This window comes from Schistocerca americana, chromosome 7 (genome assembly GCF_021461395.2).
Source record: "Schistocerca americana isolate TAMUIC-IGC-003095 chromosome 7, iqSchAmer2.1, whole genome shotgun sequence".
In the NCBI taxonomy this organism is placed as follows: domain Eukaryota; kingdom Metazoa; phylum Arthropoda; class Insecta; order Orthoptera; family Acrididae; genus Schistocerca; species Schistocerca americana.
This window is the reverse complement of record NC_060125.1, coordinates 290,292,230-290,314,405: the sequence shown is the minus strand read 5'-3', so window position 1 is coordinate 290,314,405 and position 22,176 is coordinate 290,292,230. Positions and strand designations below refer to the sequence as shown.

Genomic DNA, 22,176 nt, shown 5'->3' with positions numbered 1-22,176 from the left:
TGACCATACATTGATTTATTACACTGTGAGCCGAACAACTTCCAATACAAACCTTTTTAATCCCGTTTGTAGTTCTGTATATATTTCCCAAAACAGTTTTACATGTCTCGCCCTGTATTCTTTGTATATTTTCCTGGTAGTTACTCTCTTTGGTAGTCAACTGCATGGCTGTATACCTTGTGTAGACGGAACTGTTTTCTTTACACCTACGTTGTCGACATACGGTCAGAAGGGAGTTATATTTCAGCACCTTATGTTCCCACTTCTGTGTGACTTGTTTTGTTCTTCATTGCAAGTATTGTTGGAAACTGCTGAATACAATGTTTATATTTTCCTAGAAATTCCTGATTTATATTGTATTTATTTGTTTTTACAGCTTTGTCTGATGATGATGTATAAACTGTCACTAAATTAATCTGCGACAAAAACTTTTCACAATTCATTGCATGCCAGTTCTGACTGGTCGCCTACCTCATGGATGGAAGCGTATCTCTGTCAAGTGAAGAAATCTCTGCTCTTAGGACACTTTATGACGTAAATAAAAGGAAGATTCAAGAGTGGGATTAAATTTCATAGTGAAAGGATATGAATGATAAGATTTGCTGATGGCATTGCTATCTTCAGCGAAACTGAGCACGAAGCACAAGATCTGTTGACTGGAATGAAACGTCTACTGAGCGCACAGTATGGATTGAGAGCGAACGAAATTAAGCCGAAAGTAATGAGGCGTAGAAGGAATGAGCTCTGAACGTAGAGTCTGGAATCACGAAGTAGATAAAGGGAAGAAATTCTGCTACATTTGAAGCAAAATTTTCGCGTTACGGACTAAGCAAAGAAGAGAGCTAGAAGAGAATGGAAGCAATTGAGTAGTGGAGGTATAGAAGTATGTTGAAAGTTAAATTGATTGATAAGGAACTACATCTGCCTTGTGGTGTGTGGCGGAGGGTACTCTGTGTACAACTGCCGCGTCCACCCTACCCTGTTGCAGTCGCGAATAGTTCGCGGGAAGAACAATTGCCAGTAAGCGTTCGTGTGGGCTCGAATCTCTCTAATTTTGTCTTTACGACCCTTCTGTGAGGTATACCCTAGGTGGAAGTAATGTATTTTTGTCGACTCGTCTAGAAACTTATGCTCTCAAAAGTTTGAAAGTAGCCCACACTGTCATGCAGAACGCCCCTTTCGCAGCGTCTGCCACTAGTGTTGGTTGATCATCTCTGTTACGCTTTCGTGCTTACTAAACGCACCTGTCACGAAACGCACTGCTCTTCTACGGATTCTCTCAGTTTTCTCTGTCAGTCCTATCTAGTACGGTTGTCTGACTGGAGGGCAAGTATTGGTCGAACCAAAGCTATGTAAGCTACCTCCTTTGTTGGGATAAAATTTCCTGAGGATTCTTCCAATGAATCTTTGTCTGACACCTGCCTTTCCTGCGATTAGTTACGAGAATTTTTACCGAAAAATAAACGAGAAGAAGAACTCGAAGAAACACTGACAAGAAAAAGGAATACGATGATAGAACATCACGGTATCACATTTTCTGATTGTACCTTCTGTTAAACGTATGTACAGAAAGTTTAGAGCACATGATGAATCACCACAAATGACACTATCTGCTACTAAACCTGACATCAAAGTTTCTAACGCTCCTAGACATCATAGTTCACAAGTCGCTGCTCCTATCGTTCCTGCAGTACGTTACCATATGGCGGTGGACGTAGCGATTTCAGACATTCAGACCAGAATTGTGTACTGCACGTGACACACCACTTGCCTAGCTTCAGTCGCGCAGTTTCTACAATGAGAATCTTCAGTATACCACGTCCATCCGGCTCCCTCTCTGCCGGCAGCCATCTCTTGGACAGTCTACTGAACAATCCTAAAACCACCACCTCCAGCTATTTGGACACAATCCATAGTTCCACACCTGCAGTGATGGTAATAACATTTAATGAGAGACTGGGTTGAATGGTACAGACAGCCACATATAATGCAAAAACGACCTGATCAGCTTTCATGTTATATTTTCGTTGATTTATGTAATATAACTTTACTGACAGCTATCAGCTGGTGGTTTTCTGACCAGTGTTTATGCTACTCTAGTATACACTATCATTTATACCAGGGCCGGCCAGAAATTCTGCACGCGTGCGGTGCTCTTGCACATGTGCAACTTCCGGGTCACAGCGTGCACGCCGCAGCCGTCAGCGTTCATGTAGTGCATGTTTCTACGCACAGATGTCGCTCCTCTGTTACACAAAGTGCGTTATCGACACCTCCTATGTATATCACAACCTGGGCTGTAACTGTAAGACCTGTTGCTTCATCGAGCGCAACAGAGAAAGCAACAAAGTATTTAGCCTTTTTTATTAGCTGCCTGTGCAGATCGCCGGACATAGCACTGATACGTCTTGTCACTGTTTGTTTCTTGAAACCTACTAACGTTCGTGGGACACACAAGTTCTGCAGCATCAATAAGACACCCTTTCACAAACTCCCCTTCGAAAAAGGGTTTCCCAGATTGTGCAATTCTTAATGCGATTTTAAAACTTGCTCGCAGTGAAGATTTAGTGTGGTTGCCATTCTGGAAAATTGAAAACAGTACATTGTACAGCGTACAGTAAAACAGACATAAATGTAACAAAAGAAACTAAGAGTTCAAGAAGTATCAGTTACTTTGAAGTACAGTAAAATCGAGTTGATGTGTCTCATCAATTTTCTGAAGGACATTTAATTTTGCTTGCCGTTCTTCACTGTTGAGTACACTACACTCCTCTTTGTGATACGTATTGTAATGTCTTTCAATTGAAAACTTACTCTGGACGCCTATTATTAGGCGGCACGGCAAACACTGTGAGTTTTCACCAATTGCTATAAAAAAGCATTACAGTTCCCAGTCATTTTTAAGCGACTGAGAACATAGATCTCCCGTCCATTGCTTTTTCACAGTACTTGCCATTTCTCAGTACTTCTCTGTTACGGTTACGGTCACCAGGGGTAAACGAGACTGGATATGTTGCGCTCTTGCTTGTACCACAGGGAAGTGGAGCCGCCGCCGTTCATTTAGGACACATGTCTAATAACAGATGTTGCTGTCGCTCACTGTCGCACACGTGCGCACATGTGCAGCACTTCCGCACGTCTGCACACTGTGCAGCGTTTGGCCGGCCCTGATTTATACACTGTCCAGCCACTTTAATATGATCACCGTCCATGTACGAGGTCAGCATGAAATAACCACTCACAGTCGGCATGTGACAGCACTGGCAATGGAGTGTGTATAAAGCATGTCGGGATGGGTGCGGGGGGGGGGGGGGGGGGGGGAGAGGGGGACGCCGCAAAATGGAAAACTGTTCAGTAGTTGTCGTAATGTGGAAACGGAGCGATCTATCTGACGTCCAAAAGTGCATGACAATTGACTTACGGGCCAAGTGTGGAAGCATTCCGAAGCGACTAAGTTTGTGTAGTGTTCGCGTGCTGCCATGCTTAAAGTATACCGTGCGGTGCGGTGCGTGCCAAAATGACACATCCGAAACTGGCGCCGACACAGCTGTAGTACAGCACGGGTCATCGGGCCATAGACGAAAGTGGTGAACGACGGCTGCGAAAATCAGACTGGCGAACAGGCGTGCAACTGTTGAGGAACGGACCGCCCAGATGAACCAGGAGGCTACCAAGAGTGTGTCCTCAACGACCGTTCAGCAGAAGTTGCTGCGTTGGGCCTCCGCAGCAGGCGCTTGGTTCGTGCACGCATGCTGTCTACTGTTCATCGGCGACAAAGGCTGGAATTTGCACATCAGTACCACCATTGGAAGTCCCACTGAGTGGCAACAGGTAGGGTTTCCAGATGAATCACATTTTACGTTGCATCAGATAGAAAGCAGACATCCTGCAGCAATTGTCAGAACGATCCAGGTCGGCGGAAGGAGCGTTATGGTCTGCGGATTTTTGTCGTTGAATTCCCTGTATGATTTAGTTATTCTGTAAGGCACAATGAATCAGAAAAAGTATGCATCTATCCAGAATGAGATTTTCACTCTGCAGCGGAATGTGCGCTGATATGAAACTTCCTGGCAGATTAAAACTGTGTGCCGGACCGAGACTCGAACTCGGGACCTTTGCCTTTCGCGGGCAAGTGCTCTACCCACTGAGCTACCCAAGCACGACTCACGGCCTGTCCTCACAGCTTTACTCCTACCAGTACCTCGTCTCCTACCTTCCAAAATCTCATTCTGGAAACATCCCCCAGGCTGTGGCTATCTCCGCAATATCCTTTCTTCCAGGAGTGCTAGTTCTGCAAGGTTCGCAGGAGAGCTTCTATAAAGCTTGGAAGGTAGGAGACGAGGTACTGGCAGAAGTAAAGCTGTGAGGACGGGGCGTGAGTCGTGCTTGGGTAGCTCAGTTGGTAGAGCACTTACCCGCGAAAGGCAAAGGTCCCGAGTTAGAGTCTCGGTCCGGCACACAGTTTTAATCTGCCAGGAAGTTTCATATGCATCTATCCTTGGGGACCATGTCAACAAGTACATTCAGTTTGTTCTTCCTCGGTACGATGGCATCTAGTAGCTGGACACTGAATATCTCACACAACTTTTAGTGTACGTGCCTGGTTCTAAGAGTACCAGGGTAGATTTACCATATCCTCCTGGTCACAAAACTCCCAGGGTTTAAACCCAATCGAGAATCTGTGGGACCATCTCGATTGGGCTGTTCATGCCATGTATCCTCAACTGAGAAACTTAGAGGAGCTAGTCAAGGCTCTGAAGTCGGCATGGTTCGACATCCCTGCCGATAACTCCCAGAACTTCGTTAACTCTCTTCCTGCTCGTCTCGGGCTGCAAAGGGTGGTTATTGACGCCTTTGATGGGTAGTCCCGTTAGTGTGACTGGACAGCGTATATATTCTCTCTGTCCTTCAAGCTATAACGGTGGGAACATTATGAAGCACTCTACTTTGAGTGGGTAGTGATATACGAGTGGAAATGAGAACTACGGTACTTTCTTGCCGTTTGTTTCTAGTTACTACGTCGTTGCTTATCGTTGGGATATTGTATGGAAGACGCCGCTGTGAAGTCAAGAAGCGTTTTGGCAATTCTCCGCATTTTAGGAATACGTTTGCAGATTGGGTAGAACATCTCATTCCGGAATTTATTTTTTACAAATCCTAGTGAAATTCAGCAAATCACGTGTCTTGTTGCATTTACTCTTTACTGATAGGCTGCGTTATTGGATGAATGATCCCGTTCACAAGTCCCTTTAGTACAGCCCTTAATAACCCTGTCAACACTAGGTACACCTGGCTGCCTTTCATTGAATAGCGTGACATTTTTGATCTTTCGAACATAAGCGATATAAATCTTTCTGTACATCCAACAGGTAATCCCATGGGGATTCCGTAAACTTCTGAACTGGATTGCTGCTGAGTACCCGGAATACCCCATAATCGTGACAGAGAACGGCTACTCGGACTGGGGCGAACTGGATGACAAAAATCGTACGGACTACTACACGGTGAGTATATAGCTGTCGTTACGTTTGTATAATCAGAGATGAGGCTCCGATTACTGTACACTTGCAGACAAGTACAATGGAACTGCTACAAATAATTATCACGTTAATGACAGTTCAAAATGATACTTTCATAGGATTTTTTTTTTCAAATACGATTTTAATACTAACTGTGTTAAGTACTTTGCTAACGGATTTAAGAATCAAACTATTTGTGTTTGGCTACTGTCATGAGGCGTGCCTATGAAGGTACTAGGCATTAAAGTAGTGTTTTGTTCATTCTGAGATAGAGGTTTCTTCGAGTAACTATAGCAATATCTAAGTGCATGGTGGTGCTGGGGTGCTTGTGTGTGTGTGTGTGTGTGTGTGTGTGTGTGTGTGTGTGTGTGGTCTGAACGTGCTTTATGTTTGCTGTGCAACATTTGTTAAATGTTTCATCTTCACTTCCAAATGCGTTCGTAAATTATAGTTTTGAGGAAACGGTCAACGGAAGAGATACATTTGAGGAATGACCATCCAGCAGTCAGGGTGACCATCGAGACTTTCAATCGCAGCGGCTCATTAGCTCGTTTTATTCCACATAAAGCGATTTCAACCAAAAAATTCTGTTTCCTATCCTCCCAATTAAATCCTTGGAGTTGTCGAGTGAATACTTTGTGTGCTGTCTCATCTAACCAATTGCTGAAAGTTTCATTGTATGACCTTTAGATTGCCCACTGTTACGGAGTTGTCAACTGTCAATACGATTACTGTCATTTGTTTTGAGTGAGTGCTGACTATGCACATCGGGCGTACAAAAAGGTGGAGTTCCATAAACACAATCCGCAAAAAATTGCAGCAAAATGTTAGTGACTTCTTAAAACAGCACGCTGATCGCTGCTGAGCGCTACTGACGGAACAGAACTGGTCCGAGTCTCTGATCATCCATCGTGGACATGGGACATCGGCTGGTCAAGTAATTATCAAGGATGTTCGCCAACATCCGTGGTATTTGAGATGTTATTTTATTTTATTTTGACTGCCAGTTTTGACATTCCACTATACCATCTCCAGGCACAATATGTATCTCTCAAAAATAAACGATATTGTCATACAGTGGTATATATTCCTGGAGGTCGTGATTTCAAAACTTAAAAACGCAGAACAATCAATCCGTATACAAAGTGCTTCATTCCAAGAATTGATTGCAATAAGTTGGCCGTTAAAAGATGCTAAGAGAAAGCCAAAGGAGACGAGCTTCACGCTTTCTCAGTGACTATTTCAAACCCTCACGGGAAATGCTGCTGTCAGTTAATACAGGTCAATGTCAACCATTTTTCTAGGGATCATTGCGAAGGAAACTTACATTTGGTGCAGATACGAACTCGAGTGCCTAGCAAATAACCATTGTTCACAGCAGCGCATAAAGCTGCCTACTTCAGAGGGCCAAATAACACAGAAACTGGACAAAAGCAGACTGGCGGCGCGTAGTGTGGCCTCTTTTAAAATGGTGCAAGGCATTGAGTGCATCGACCCCCTACGAGTTGTCTACCCCACAGAGCGTGGAATAACTCCATTAAATTGTTGAAGCGTATAGGTCACGTTGGCAATTTGAAAGAGATTGGTAGCTCATCTTGAGACTGAAGTGGTACGCACAAACATGAGAAAATTATCTGAAACCCCTGCGAGCACAGCCAAGAGAATCTTTGGCCACGCTTCTGCCGAAAAAACAGTCCATTGCGTTTTACACTGCATCGCCTTCACAGGTCGGTAATATTTCACTGTATAATGTTCTTCAGTGACAGAAATTCGGCGTTGCATCTTCGTACCGTTATTGCAAGGTAAATCAGTTCCTAATGACTAATTCATAGGCTGTATTAGTAGCATTTTTACCACTTGTCTTTTTTCATTTGAGATAATAATGTTGTGACAATGAGTAAATTTTGAAATATTTAATTGTGCATGGTTTTTCAGAGCTACTTAGCAGAAATGCTTAAAGCAATCAACACTGATGGCAACAACGTGATTGGCTACACGGCTTGGAGTCTCCTTGATAACCTCGAGTGGACTGATGGCTTTGCGTAAGTAGTAAATCATATTTGAGATATGGGCACGGTAATTACATTACAACGCTTTTGTCTTTATCTCTCTTGCTACTAAATGTGTTTGTGAGGAAGTTGGAGTGCGTGCCGCATGAAGGGAGTAACAGTTCACACTACCTGCTTACATCAAGTCTGCTCCTTCTCCATTCTATGAATTATGGTATAGATTCTAAGCAAAGGCAAAGAAAGAAACTCCAGACGTAGGAATAGGGTTTCCAGAAGAACGGTAGGACACACAAGAAGAGGCAGGAAAACGAATATTGGAATAAGGACGGAAGTACAAAGAATAATTCTTTATTGCGAGACCTGCAGCACATTATGCAGAGAATTGGCAGGCAGTATGCTGCTCGATATTTTATTTTAATATACAAGCTTATTTCCGATTTATTGCCTTCATCAGTACGTATCCTCACGTTGTAGATTGATATATGTCTACTCAGAGTAAACTATTTCTCGTGCTTGTAGTTGTTGGCTGCAATATTTCTTTCAGTAACCGTTTCAAGCTGTTCGATTATTTGCTGTCGTACGTATATTAAAATATGTATTTATTATCTAATAGTTATAGAAAGCAAGTTTCATATCTAGTTGTTTGCTTAAAGGTACTTCTGTTGTTCCGCGTCGTGTAACAGCACTACTTTCAAAAGTGGGAAAATGGTATGGAATTAGGATAAAAGTAAGCAACATCAAAATGAAGAAAACACGATGGTTCCGCCAAATAATAATTGCAAGCGCAGTCCATACAGAAAATTAAATAGTTGAAGTACTTAGCAAGTTTGGTGACGGAAAATGCAAACTGTGTTGAAATAAGTTGAATGTGTATGGGTAAAATAGCTCTGGAAAACAGGAATGGTATTTTGATTACAAACAATATTTCAGTAGAACTAAGAAAGATATTTGGAAAGAGTTTTATCTGGAGTTAATGTTATATGGCAGTTAAACATGGGCGGTTAAAATGCAAGAAATAAGGTTCTGGCGAAAAATGCTAAAAATGAAATGGACTGATATACTGAGTCAGTAAACACTTTAAAAAGGCAGGAAAGGAGACAGGAATAAGAGAAATCATGAGAACAAGAAAAATACTTTTGGTGGTGAGTATGTATTGAGAAGACATTTTCTCATTTAAAGATTCGCCGTAAGAGAGATTACAGCGAAAAGAGAGAAAGAAAGAAGATGGTTTGTAAAGGTGAATAACATAGATAATGAAGTTACGAATAGATTAGTCAAGATGTATGGGACTGAGGAAGGTGAAGAGCGTGTACAAGTACTGAGGAAGATGGAGACTGGTACCTGCGGAATGGCAATAATTGTTCCATTGGTTAATCACTAACACAAGTTATGTTAATGAGAAACACACACGCACACTTACTTATGTCAGCCCTTCCGTATTAATGTCACCCCCCAGAAATATTGAAAAAACCACATACTGTACTCTGATTAGAACTATTTATTATCTGACCTTTGTCACATGGCCCAATAGCATTGTAACGTCGAGGGCGAAAGGATTCACCGCTCAGCTTACTCGGAAATGACGTCAAAATGACATGTACGTATCCAGCATCACATTTCCAGTAAGCGAAGTGTGACATTGACACCAACTGCTCCCATGCGATTATGGATCCTCGGGAATCGCAGAGACACAGGGTACATTGTGTGATCAAAAATATCCGGACACCAGGCTGAAAATGGCTCACAAATTCGTGGCGCCCTCCTTCGGTAATGCTGGAATTCAGTATGGTGCTGGCCCACCCTTAACCTTGATGACAGCTTCCACTCTCGCAGGCACACGTTAATCAGGTGCTGGAAAGTTTCTTGGGGAATGGCAGCCCTTTCATTACGTAGTGCTGCACTGAGGAGAGGTATCGAAGGCCTGGCACGAAGTTGGCGTTCCAAAACATCCCAAAGGTGTTCCATGTGATTCAGGTCAGGACTCTGTGCAGGCCAGTCCATTACAGGGATGTTATTGTCGTGTAACTAATCCGCCACAGGCCGCGTTTTATGAACAGGTACTCGATCGTGTTGAAAAATGCAATCGCCATCCCCGAATTGCTCTTTAACGGTGGGAAGCAATAAGTTGCTTAAAACATCAATGTAGGCCTATGCTGTGATAGTGCCACGCAAAACAACAGGCGGTGCAAGCCCCCTCCATTAAAAACCTGACCACACCATAACACCACCGCCTCCGAATTTTACTGTTGGCACCACACACGCTGGCACATGACGTTCACGGGCATTCGCCATACCCACATCCTGCCATCGGATCGCCACATTGTGACCGGGATTCGTCACTCACTCAACGTTTTCCCACTGTTCAATCGTCCAATTTTTACTCTCCTTACACCAAGCGAGGCGTCGTTTGGCATTTACTGGCCTGATGTGTGGCTTACGAGTAGCCGCTCGACCATGAAATCCAAGTTTTCTCAGGAGTCTGCCTATTACACATTACGACCCTCTTCAACTGTCAGTGGTCTCTGTCAGTCAACAGACGAGGTCGGCCTGTATGTTTTTGTGCTGTACGTGTCCCTTCACGTTTCCACTTCACTATCACATCGGAAACAGTGGAGCTAGGGATGATTAGGAGTGTGGAAATCTCGCGTACAGACTTATTACACAAGTGACACTCTTATCACCTGACCACGTTCGAACTCCGTGAGTTCCGTGGAGCGCCGCATTCTGCTCTCTCACGATATGTAATGACTACTGAGACCGCTTATATGGAGTACCTGGCAGTGGGTGGCAGCACAATGCATCTAATATAAAAACGCACGATTTGGCGATATCTGGATACTTTTGATCACATAGTGTAAAAGTTCATTTCGCAGCAATGTAAGTTGTCGTCTCAGATTCACGCCTAGTCACAACCTCTGAAATATCAACATATTGCAAACCAAACAGCCAAATGTTTGTAACAATGAAGAATATACATTTTACTATTACTCGTTTCACTGCAGCAATTTAAGCTGTCCTATTAGGTTCCTGCCTGACCACAACCTAGGAAAACGCGATATATTGGGAAATAAATAATTTGTGATAAGTGAGGAATACAAAAGTCATTGCTGGGCGTTCCCTTGCAGTAATTTCATTCTTGGTTTTCTAATCACATAGAGACACAAAACCGAAGGAACAATTTCTGAGAGACGCACCATCCCTGGCGGGCCGCTTGAATTTACACGCGCAACGGCCTGATAAGCTAACTTCAATGCTAATTAACTAGGAAACGGCGCAACGTATAGATTTTTTTCTTATTAATTATTTCTCAGGCAATCTACCCTTCAACACCCTTACAAGCTTTTCAGACTGTTTCTGACCACCCTGCATAGTGTGCTATTGGTGTTGACGTTGGTTTACTGCCGATTGTAATGGGAATCGCCGAACCGTTGATACGGATTCACTCTCTACCCTGTATTCCTATTCATGATGAATCCGACTCCGTTACACCGTTCTCTGCTATCATTGTTATTAAATTATATTCTTCTCTTTAGAAACCCTTATCATCTTACGATTTGACTTCTCTAACCTCCATCGTATCTAGATTGAAACTTTTCATTTCCCACGCGCCAGCCTATAGAATGTTACCCTTTTCTTGCTTATTTAACTTTTTTTCCCATGATCGCTTTCCATTGGCAGTCCCTTCCAGGAGATTCGAATGCAGAACTAATACGAAATTTTTTGTCAACGGAAAGATCATCAGGACACTTTTTCAGGTACAGCCCACATTTTTCAGTGACTGACTTCGAATCCTGTACTCAGAACGTTTTGATTTCCAGTCAAAGACAATACCACTAAGCCGCTCTTCGATTACATCCTACAACTAATTGAGGACGTTAGGTGTAAGTGGTACTATGAGATGAAGAAGTTTACACTGGAGATGATATTGTGTCAGGACGGCTCAAACCGAAGGAGTGATGAATACTCAAAGGAAAGTCTGAATGTTAGAATGGATATGTAATACTTACATCTCCTTGCTAAAGGACACTTTCAACATTGGCCGAAACATTGGTTTCATAAATAGAGGATACAAGATGACTTGGACAGGATTTGTGTAAAGAGTGGCAGCTAACCCTAAATATACACTCCTGGAAATGGAAAAAAGAACACATTGACACCGGTGTGTCAGACCCACCATACTTGCTCCGGACACTGCTAGAGGGCTGTACAAGCAATGATCACACGCACGGCACAGCGGACACACCAGGAACCGCGGTGTTGGCCGTCGAATGGCGCTAGCTGTGCAGCATTTGTGCACCGCCGCCATCAGTGTCAGCCAGTTTGCCGTGGCATACGGAGCTCCATCGCAGTCTTTAACACTGGTAGCATGCCGCGACAGCGTGGACGTGAACCGTATGTGCAGTTGACGGACTTTGAGCGAGGGCGTATAGTGGGCATGCGGGAGGCCGGGTGGACGTACCGCCGAATTGCTCAACACGTGGGGCGTGAGGTCTCCACAGTACATCGATGTTGTCGCCAGTGGTCGGCGGAAGGTGCACGTGCCCGTCGACCTGGGACCGGACCGCAGCGACGCACGGATGCACGCCAAGACCGTAGGATCCTACGCAGTGCCGTAGGGGACCGCACCGCCACTTCCCAGCAAATTAGGGACACTGTTGCTCCTGGGGTATCGGTGAGGACCATTCGCAACCGTCTCCATGAAGCTGAGCTACGGTCCCGCACACCGTTAGGCCGTCTTCCGCTCACGCCCCAACATCGTGCAGCCCGCCTCCAGTGGTGTCGCGACAGGCGTGAATGGAGGGACGAATGGAGACGTGTCGTCTTCAGCGATGAGAGTCGCTTCTGCCTTGGTGCCAATGATGGTCGTATGCGTGTTTGGCGCCGTGCAGTTGAGCGCCGCAATCAGGACTGCATACGACCGTGGCACACAGGGCCAGCACCCGGCATCATGGTGTGGGGAGCGATCTCCTACACTGGCCGTACACCACTGGTGATCGTCGAGGGGACACTGAATAGTGCACGGTACATCCAAACCGTCATCGAACCCATCGTTCTACCATTCCTAGACCGGCAAGGGAACTTGCTGTTCCAACAGGACAATGCACGTCCGCATGTATCCCGTGCCACCCAACGTGCTCTAGAAGGTGTAAGTCAACTACCCTGGCCAGCAAGATCTCCGGATCTGTCCCCCATTGAGCATGTTTGGGACTGGATGAAGCGTCGTTTCAAGCGGCCTGCACGTCCAGCACGAACGCTGGTCCAACTGAGGCGCCAGGTGGAAATGGCATGGCAAGCCTTTCCACAGGACTACATCCAGCATCTCTACGATCGTCTCCATGGGAGAATAGCAGCCTGCATTGCTGCGAAAGGTGGATATACACTGTACTAGTGCCGACATTGTGCATGCTCTGTTGCCTGTGTCTATGTGCCTGTGGTTCTGTCAGTGTGATCATGTGATGTATCTGACCCCAGGAATGTGTCAATAAAGTTTCCCCTTCCTAGGACAATGAATTCACGGTGTTCTTATTTCAATTTCCAGGAGTGTAGATACATGTAAATTAATGCAGATGAAGAGGAAATAGAATTCCGTAATGTTTGAATACTCCATTAGTAGTGTAGCGCTTGACACAGTCACGTCGATTAAATATTTGGGCGTAACATTGCAGAGCGATATGAAGTGGGACAAGCATATAATGGCAGTTGTGGGGAAGGCAGATAGTCGTCTTCGGTTCATTGGTAGAATTTTGGGAAGATGTGGTTCATCTGGAAAGGAGACCGCTTATTAAACACTAATACGACCTATTCTTGAGTACTGCTCGAGTGTTTGGCATCCCTGTTAGGTCGGATTGAGGGAGGGAATAGAAGCAATTCAGAGGCGGGCTGCTAGATTTGTCACTGGTAAGCAGTAATAAGAGTCGAGGGACATGAAGGGGAAGCAGTGGTTGCTAAGGGAGTGAGACAGGGTTGTAGCCTCTCCCCGATACTATTCAATCTGTATATTGTGCAAGTAGTAAAGGAAACAAAAGAAAGGTTCGGATTATGTATTAAAATCCATGGAGAAGAAATAAAAACTTTGAGGTTCGCCGATGACATTGTAATTCTGTCAGAGACAGCAAAGGACTTGGAAGAGCAGTTGAACGGAATGGATAGTGTCTTGAAAGGAGGGTATAAGATGAACATCAACAAAGCAACACGAGGGTAATGGAATGTAGTCGAATGAAGTCGGGTGATGCTGAGGGAATTAGATTAGGAAATGAGACACTTAAGTAGTAAAGGAGTTTTGCTATTTGGGGAGCAAAATAACTGATGATGGTCGAACTAGAGAGGATATAAAATGTAGACTGGCAATGGCAAGGAAAGCGTTTCTGAAGAAGAGAAATTTGTTTACATCGAGTATTGACTGAAGTGTCAGGAAGTCGTTTCTGAAAGTATCTGTATGGAGTGTAGCATGTGTGGAAGTGAAACATAGACGATAAATAGTTTAGACAAGAAGAGAATAGAAGCTTTCGAAATGTGGTGCTACAGAAGAATGCTGAAGATGGGTAGATCACATAACTAATGTGGAGGTATTGAATAGAATTGGGGAGAAGAGGAGTTTGTGGCACAACTTGACTAGAAGAAGGGATCCGTTGGTAGGACATGTTCTGAGGCATCAAGGGATCACCAATTTAGTATTGGAGGGCAGCGTGGAGGGTAAAAATCGTAGAGGGAGACCAAGAGATGAATACACTACGTAGATTCAGAAGGATGTAGGTTGCAGTAGGTACTGTGAGATGAAGAAGCTTGCACAGGATAGAGTAGCATGGAGAGCTGCATCAAACCAGGTCAGGACTGAAGACCACAACAACAACAACAACAGGTTTGATCATGACGCGAGTGTTACGGAAATGCTTCAGGAACTCAGGTGGGAGTCTCTGGAGGAAAGGAGGCGTTCTTTTCGTGAATCGCTACTGAGGAAATTTAGAGAACCAGCATTTGAGGCTGACTGCAGTACAATTTTACTGCCGCCAAATTGCATTTCACGGAAAGACCACAAAGATAAGATAAGAGAGATTAGGGCTCGTACAGAGGCATATAGACAGTCATTTTTCCCTCGTTCTGTTTGGGAGTGGAACAGGGAGAGAAGATGCTAGATGTGGTACGAGGTACCTTCCGCCACGCACCGTATGGTGGATTGCGGAGTATGCATGTAGACGTAGATGAAAGAGCATTACAACGCGGTCACATACCCAGAAGCATATAACTGATGAGAACTAATGGTATAAACAATCATGGGGCTGTTATTGAACGCAGCGGTTCAGCAGTTAAAGAAAACTTTAGTTATCTGTGCGTATTGTGTCCAGTGAGAATGAAAAAAGTTGCATCACACTTACAGATCATCAACATCATTATCAGAGGTCATTAAATTTCCATAATTATGTTGTTTGTTCTGTACTGTATCAGAGTAAATGAAAATGTTTTAATGTACCGTTTTTTTATCACGTTATTTGAAGCCATAATATTTGCTTCGATATTTTAGTTATACAGGGTGAGTCACTCACTATTGCCACCAATGAATAGCTCCGAAAGTTTTTATTTTTTTAATACTGGGATGCTATGGTTTTCTGATAGCTGCTATCGAGACGAATCCAATGACGTGTAACAGTAAGGTCTTTGAAGGTCAACGAAGGTCACAAAGGTGCCGTGAACTTCCATCTACATAAGTTGTTAGAAGTGATAACCATTGGTTATCACTTGCAGTGATGCAAGTGCTACAGTCTTCTGATCATGGATTGAGTGGTATTCCTTATCATATCGGCACTTATCGAAGCATATTTTGTGACAATTCTCTCTCGTTTATCTTCAGGTGTAGTTGGAACGTCTTTACAAACAATGTTTTTTACGAATCCCCACAAGAAAAAATTCAGAGGCGTCAAGTCTGGTGAACGAGCCGGCCACGAACCGTCTTCTCCGCGTCCAGTCCAAAGATTTGGGAATTGTCTCTGCGTCTCATTTCTAGCCAACAACGAAAAATGTGCCGGACACCCGTCGTGTTGATACCACATTCGTTCCTTGATCCTAAAGTTATTTCTTCCGGTAACAGACCTAATGTTCCTTGCAGGAATGTGGTGTACTTCCTACCATTAAGATTTTGTTCGATGAATCAGGGGCCTATAAATCTGTCGTCCAGAATCCCACACCATACATTCGCCGTCCATGGTTTTTGGTGTGCAACTTGACGCAGACAACATGGATTTTCAGTTGCTCAATAACGCATGTTATGGATATTAACATTTCCATGGTTCGTGAATGTCGCCTCGTGAATAAATAAAATCAATTTAATAAATGTGTCGTTCCTCTGAATCTGAAGTTGAGCCCATCGGCAGAATTCAATGCGACGCATACAATCCGTACCAGTTAATTCTTTGTGGAGTCTGATATGGTAAGGATGATATTTATGACGATGCAGAACACGAACAACACTACTCTGGCTCATGCCAGGGTCCGTTGCGATTTGACCCGAACTAACACAAGGATCTCGAACCACAGTGGCAAGAGTACCAATTTCCGTTTCCTCGTTAGTAACTTTCCTTTGGCGGATATGTTTCCGAAGCGTTAAAGATCCAGTTGTTCTCAATTTATCATACACATATTTAAATGTACGTTGTGTAGGGTGAGTATGTTGAGGATATCATTCAGGGCTTTCTAGCTCTCACTGAACTTCGTTGGCATTCTCCGTAAATGCGAATCATATCGGCTTGTTCTACGGAGCAATAAATCATTCACATTCGCTTGATGCGACGATACTAGTCTTACGGTTCCTAAACAGTTGAAAGGTTTTTGCATGTCAATGGCGCGTTAGATGGATACGCCGTATTCGACGAATATTTACTTTTAGCACGATATGCAAGAGAGTATTGTTAGAGCATGTGCTTCGATAAATGTCGAAGTGATAAGGAATACCACTCAATCCATGATAAGAAGATTGCAGCACTGCATTGATACCAATGGTCATCACTTCGAACATCTTCTGTGAATGGACGTTCATGCCACCTTTGTGAAATTCGTTGACCTTCAAAGACCTTACTGTTACACGTAATTCGATTCGTCTCGATAGCCGCTATCAGAAAATAAGTACCAAACTATAGCATCCCATTAGCAACAAAAGCTAGCGTCATATTATGGCCCCGTTGTCCCATGCAACTTTTGTCTCACAAACTTTTGAGCTCCTGTCATACTTGAGGAGCTATTCTAGGTGGCAATAGTTAGTGACTCACCCTGTTTCTTTCATCATCTTTTTACATGATGAAGGTACGATTATTATTTCTGGGTCTGTTTCCCCGAATATTCAGTTGGTCCAAATGATATAAGTTGACAACTCACACAAATAATATTCTGCGATATCTGAGACATAAGGGCGAAGGCACTGTGTGGTCAAAGGTTGTGACTGAATGTAGATATAGAAACGATAATTATCTGTTGGGTGAAACATTTACTTTGAAATTACTAATGTTGCCTTTACTTTTTTTTCAGCATAAAATTCGGCCTCTATCAGGTCGACTTCAACGATCCCGAAAGGCCCAGGACGGCGAAGGATTCGGTGCAGACAATGGCTCAGATATACGCTAGCAAAGAATTGCCTATAGAATACTTCGAGTGATAACACCTTTCATGGTTTATGTAGAAAGACATCTTTGTCCAGCAATAATGAATAATGCATATACGGTTTTCTTCTATATGTGACTACAAACATTACATATTTTCAACATAAAACAATGTTGCCGGCTGTTCTTTTATCTGTCTTATCGTTTATGATTTTTATGGCATGTTTCCAGAGTTGCTTCAGCAACGAATGCATCATATGTATGAGTGCACGTTTAATATTCTATGAGGCTTACTGTTGTAATTGTCCATTGATTTGAAAATGCAACTGAAATAACTGAAGACCTACTGCCCTTAAGGCTGAAAACGACATATCGCAGCCTGTAGTGTGAAGTCTCAGACAGTGTGGCGTACGTAGCATGTCACATGATTAACAGGTTTGAGGTATGCACGAAGAGACTTCAGAATGTAAGTTACAAGTGAATATGAGAGGGCAGATAGCCTTTATTAACTATTGGACCACACTTTAAGCTACCTAATACACTTCAGCGTTGTCATCGAGTCACTGCGAACAACAGTCGGAACATTCTAACAATGGTTACTATTTCTTGACGACGGAAATCCGCTCGTTGATCACGGAGCCACTTGAGGACCGCTGTGTGAACGTTCTCGTCGTTGAAAAACCTCTTTCTCCAACCCCCCCCCCCCCCCCCCAACCAACATAAGCATCATCCAAGTCTGTGCTGCCTTGGTCAAATTCCAGTACAGCTTGATGCGACGTTGCATTTGGTCCATATACCCTCAAAATTTTACGGTGAGTATGTGTGCAGTTTAGAAGTTTCTCCCTGTAAGACTCGTACTGTCCTGCGTATTTCAGCTTTGGAGTACGCGTAGTTCCTCCAGCATTTTCACTGCAGACTGTGTAGGACCTGTTACCTGTATCGAAGCAGTACTCTGCAGGAAATCCAAAACATGTACTCTCTTCTGACAAGGCGCCACTCCTGTTGCGCAATGATCTTAACGTTTTACCACAAGTGAAACTTCCTGAAGGCCCGTCGTAACTTATGACAGCTGTATCTTTACTGCAAAAACATTCGCAGACCCGTTACTTATGAATATAAAGATATGAACCATAAAGCAGGAGCTTGTCTCGAATCACCAAATCCAATATTGTAAGCAAACGTGTGTTGCTTGTGATACGAAGAAACATAAAATTCCTAAAATGTGTCCTTCACTCTGTTCTGAAGCTTGTAAGGACACTATAATTGTGAGCCTCATCAGAACTCAAACCTAGAACCCTGCCTTTCGAGGGCAGTAATCTCACCGGAAGCTGTCACTACATAGAGATGGAGAAGGGTAACAGCAGATGTAAGACTGTGAGGACGGTTTGTTAGTCATAGGATTTTGTAGGAAATTCATTGACATTATCAACTTACGCGTTCGAAATGTTTGCACCCGCCGAAAATGAAATATAATCTAGTAGAGTAGAAAAAGTTACAGAATCTCCTCCATCAGAATTTTCCGCTTTTGGATTTCCTCTATAAAGACTACAGAGCTCACTCGTTGGATGCTGATCTACAGGGTGAAGATACTAGAAGAGTCGTACTCTGATGACCGCAGTCTAATTTTAAAATATGATTAAGGTGAGCTCAGCACAACAGACGTTCTGAACGCATACAAAAAATCCAACGGAGCCAAAATTAACGAGGACCAAAGACGCGCCAGAGCCAAAATTAACATGACGTTGGACCCAATTCTCTATCTCTGGATACCCATGACTTCATAGAGTGAGCAAAAATACATTTAAATGACGATAACCACAGGGAATCCTACGTACGTATTAAGATGTAATTGGATGACAAAGATACAATCATTTAAAATGACATCCAGGAGCTAAAACATCCGAAGTCTATATAGACTACAAATAGCTTATTGAATTAATGCGTACGTATTTTTTGGGTTGAATCATGTAGGTGTTGTCCTGCCTATAACTGAAAATTAAGCAATTGTAGCAACTCTGTGGATTGTGCATTATTATTATTATTATTATTATTTATTATTATTGTTATTATTTTGCCAACAAAACCACCCAGTATATCCGAGGGTGAGTGGGGTTGAGATATCCACACCAACATTGGATAACAGATCTCTTCCAACAAACTAAGGCACTAAGGGAAAGTGCTGGGAACATTGCGGAAAAGATCTTGCAAATTTATCAGCCACCAGATTTAATATCACCGATTTATACTGGACCCAGAAGCTCATCTGACAAACAATCTGAATATGCTACACAGTATAGCACACATAGGTGTGGACATATTTCGTCAGTAAGCATGATAAGCTCTGAGACTTTCCTACAGACTTTCCTACTGTTATCTAAGGCTGTATTTACGTTTTCTTTCTCTAATCTGAACGAATAAAGCATTCTATAACTAGTAGGGTTGACATTCTTCCTTCCAGAAATCAGTACGTAATTTTTGTCAGACTGTGGTGAGGGTATATTCATGTGTAAAAACTACGTGTGCAACATGTGAGTTTTTACCCCCTACTAGGCCCTTGTTGTGCATAACTGACGCCTGAACTATAAATGTGTTCCTATAACTCTCCACCGTACAGTAGGTGTCGAAAACTCCGCATGAGTATCACCAAAGAGCTGTCTGAGCCTCTATTTTAAGTTCTGCAACCAGGACCAAACCGAAGCATTATGGGATAGACGGGTTGGGTATGTTTTTGTGTCAATGATGTTATTTTTCTTGAAAAATTACGAAGTTTTTTGGAGCGTTTCTTGGACACGATTACTACTGTATTACCGTTATCTGCTTTGAATACTGTCATGCTGTCTCATTCTATTCTTTCACAAATGATACTGATATTTTCGTTTTCCTTGTTGTGGAATTTATTAATTATTGTTAATAATTTTGGAGGTTTTTCTGGTAATGTCGTCCTGTTCTACATTAGTAATTTAACTTCTCTACCCCCTAGAGTTGAAGTTAAATTAATATGACTGAATAATATCTAGTTATTTGAAAGGAAACTTTTGGGTGAGAGAAGTCGCTTCCCCAACACTTTTACACAATTATCTCGCACTCTTCTATTTATACAGTTAATTACTCTTGCTGGAGTAAAAGCTCTGTGGCTCTGCAGAATTCCGGCGATCGTCGACTAATTCGTAATCAGAGGCACGTCGAACGCCGTGGGGAAGCCGTCATGGGTGCTATGACGTGCTCACTCTGCCGCATGGGAATCAGTGCCTAAGCTGTGTATTAATTTCGATGAAGTCCAGAAATTAATCTCTTAAAATAGAGGATAAACGACCGAGCTGCAGGCTCTACTGATTTCTCAAGATACAAAGTTCGTTCGAGTTATGACACAGCAAATAATGTACCAAGCCACAAACAACGGAGAAGTTAAAATTGCGGAAGAACTGAACGTACCTTTTCCAGTAATAAAATTATGATTTCCATAAACGATTTTCCTAGCTACATTCCAGTATACATCCTCTTGTATGAAATTACAGGTTATCAGAAATAATCATATTTCATTTCATATCAAGATGGCAGCTTACAACAACGCCGCTAATTACAATTCTACTGCGATCCTACTCTCGGCAATTCTGTCAGGAGTAGTCAGTTCACTGTACATGCAATGTACGTTCCACAGAGTTTTTGCATTACGAGTCAGAGATAATTTGTCTCTTGCAGTTATAAGGAGTCTTTGAGCCATATAAATTACTTGCGCGGAGGACCAAGGAAATCCTTGAAATATATATCTGCATTCCTTACTGTTTCTCGATATTCGGAATACAGCAATGGAAGATCATAATATATTCGGGCCTTCCCATAAGGGAGCCTTGTTCCTTAGTGAAACCATGAGAAACCTCGAAATGTAGACCATCAACCTTCACTCATTCGCGATATTTGGATAAGGTCGATACTGAGATTCTGAAAATTAGCATCTAAAAATCACCGTAAGTTTTTTAAAACGTTAACCAATTTCGTTTGATCAAGCGCGTGAATGTTCATATTACTAATAGAGAATAAAATAGTGTTTAAAATAGTTCAGTGAACAACAATAACAATCTGCTAACTTGAATAGACGGAGTCGTTGAAGATTGATGGAGTTTGTTGACAGATGGATACTGAAACTGTTGGAGATGGTTGCAAGACAAATCTTGCAGGAATCAGGAACCAGCCTGTAGAGAAGTGAGATGACCTCGAACATCACGGCACCAGACAGGACCAATAGGCGATATGAAACAATTTCAAACACTGCATCAATCGGAGATCTTTACTTTATACACTGCAAAAGAGCGGGTTAGTAGCACATTTCTCCATCGTATCCTTCATGAATTCAGTAGATTCGGAAGAGCTTTGATCCACTGCAATGTCCACTGTAAAGCGATAGATTTTATCTATTTTAAATAAGTATTTCCAAAGTAAATCACTGCTCATGATCAATTCATTACACACAGGGTTTCTTGGACTACATGAAGTCAGATGATTATTAAATACTTTTTCTTATACCACATAACTCGACATCATGAATTTTTCGTTTGAGCCGATATTCAAGAGAGATCATGCTTCATTTCAGGAATCCTCTCCGTGAATCGATATATATCACATTATCATTCTTCATAGTGAGACAAGACAATTTTTTCTATATCCAAGGTGAATAATCCACCATGGAAATGCTTCCAACGAAGACTATAAATCACCTTGCCTTCGCACCACTTCTATGCTTTCATCATGTATTCCTCTATTAAACACCTATGCCTTCTAAATTTCTTTTCAGATCACATCTGAACCTGAACTCAATTTAGAGCACATAGATAAATTAATTCCTCTTACTTTCATGATCATCTGAAATCAAATAAATCAAATCAACACAATCCTGAAAGTAAAATTCATTAGGGACAGGAACCATCAGAACAAACCCAATCTACATCTGACATACCAACCAACTTGCAAACCACGCTAAATGGCAAGAATGCAGCAAAATTTAACTTTTCATTATCGATGATTCCTGCAAATCCTAGCTGTCATAACCCTTTTTTCTGATCCTGGCAT

General features: G+C 42.7%; 1 protein-coding gene across 1 annotated transcript in view; it reads left to right on the top strand.

Annotated features, from left to right (window-relative positions):
- The window catches only part of LOC124622241 (myrosinase 1-like), a 109,548-nt gene extending 92,264 nt beyond the window's left edge, over nucleotides 1–17,284 (top strand). Inside the window, exons 9-11 of the mRNA XM_047147896.1 lie at nucleotides 5,370–5,504; nucleotides 7,455–7,561; nucleotides 17,042–17,284. Coding sequence (XP_047003852.1) covers nucleotides 5,370–5,504; nucleotides 7,455–7,561; nucleotides 17,042–17,168 — 369 coding nt within the window. The 3' untranslated portion in view covers nucleotides 17,169–17,284. The remainder of the gene's footprint in view (nucleotides 1–5,369; nucleotides 5,505–7,454; nucleotides 7,562–17,041) is intronic.
- The last annotated feature ends 4,892 nt before the right edge of the window (nucleotides 17,285–22,176 follow it).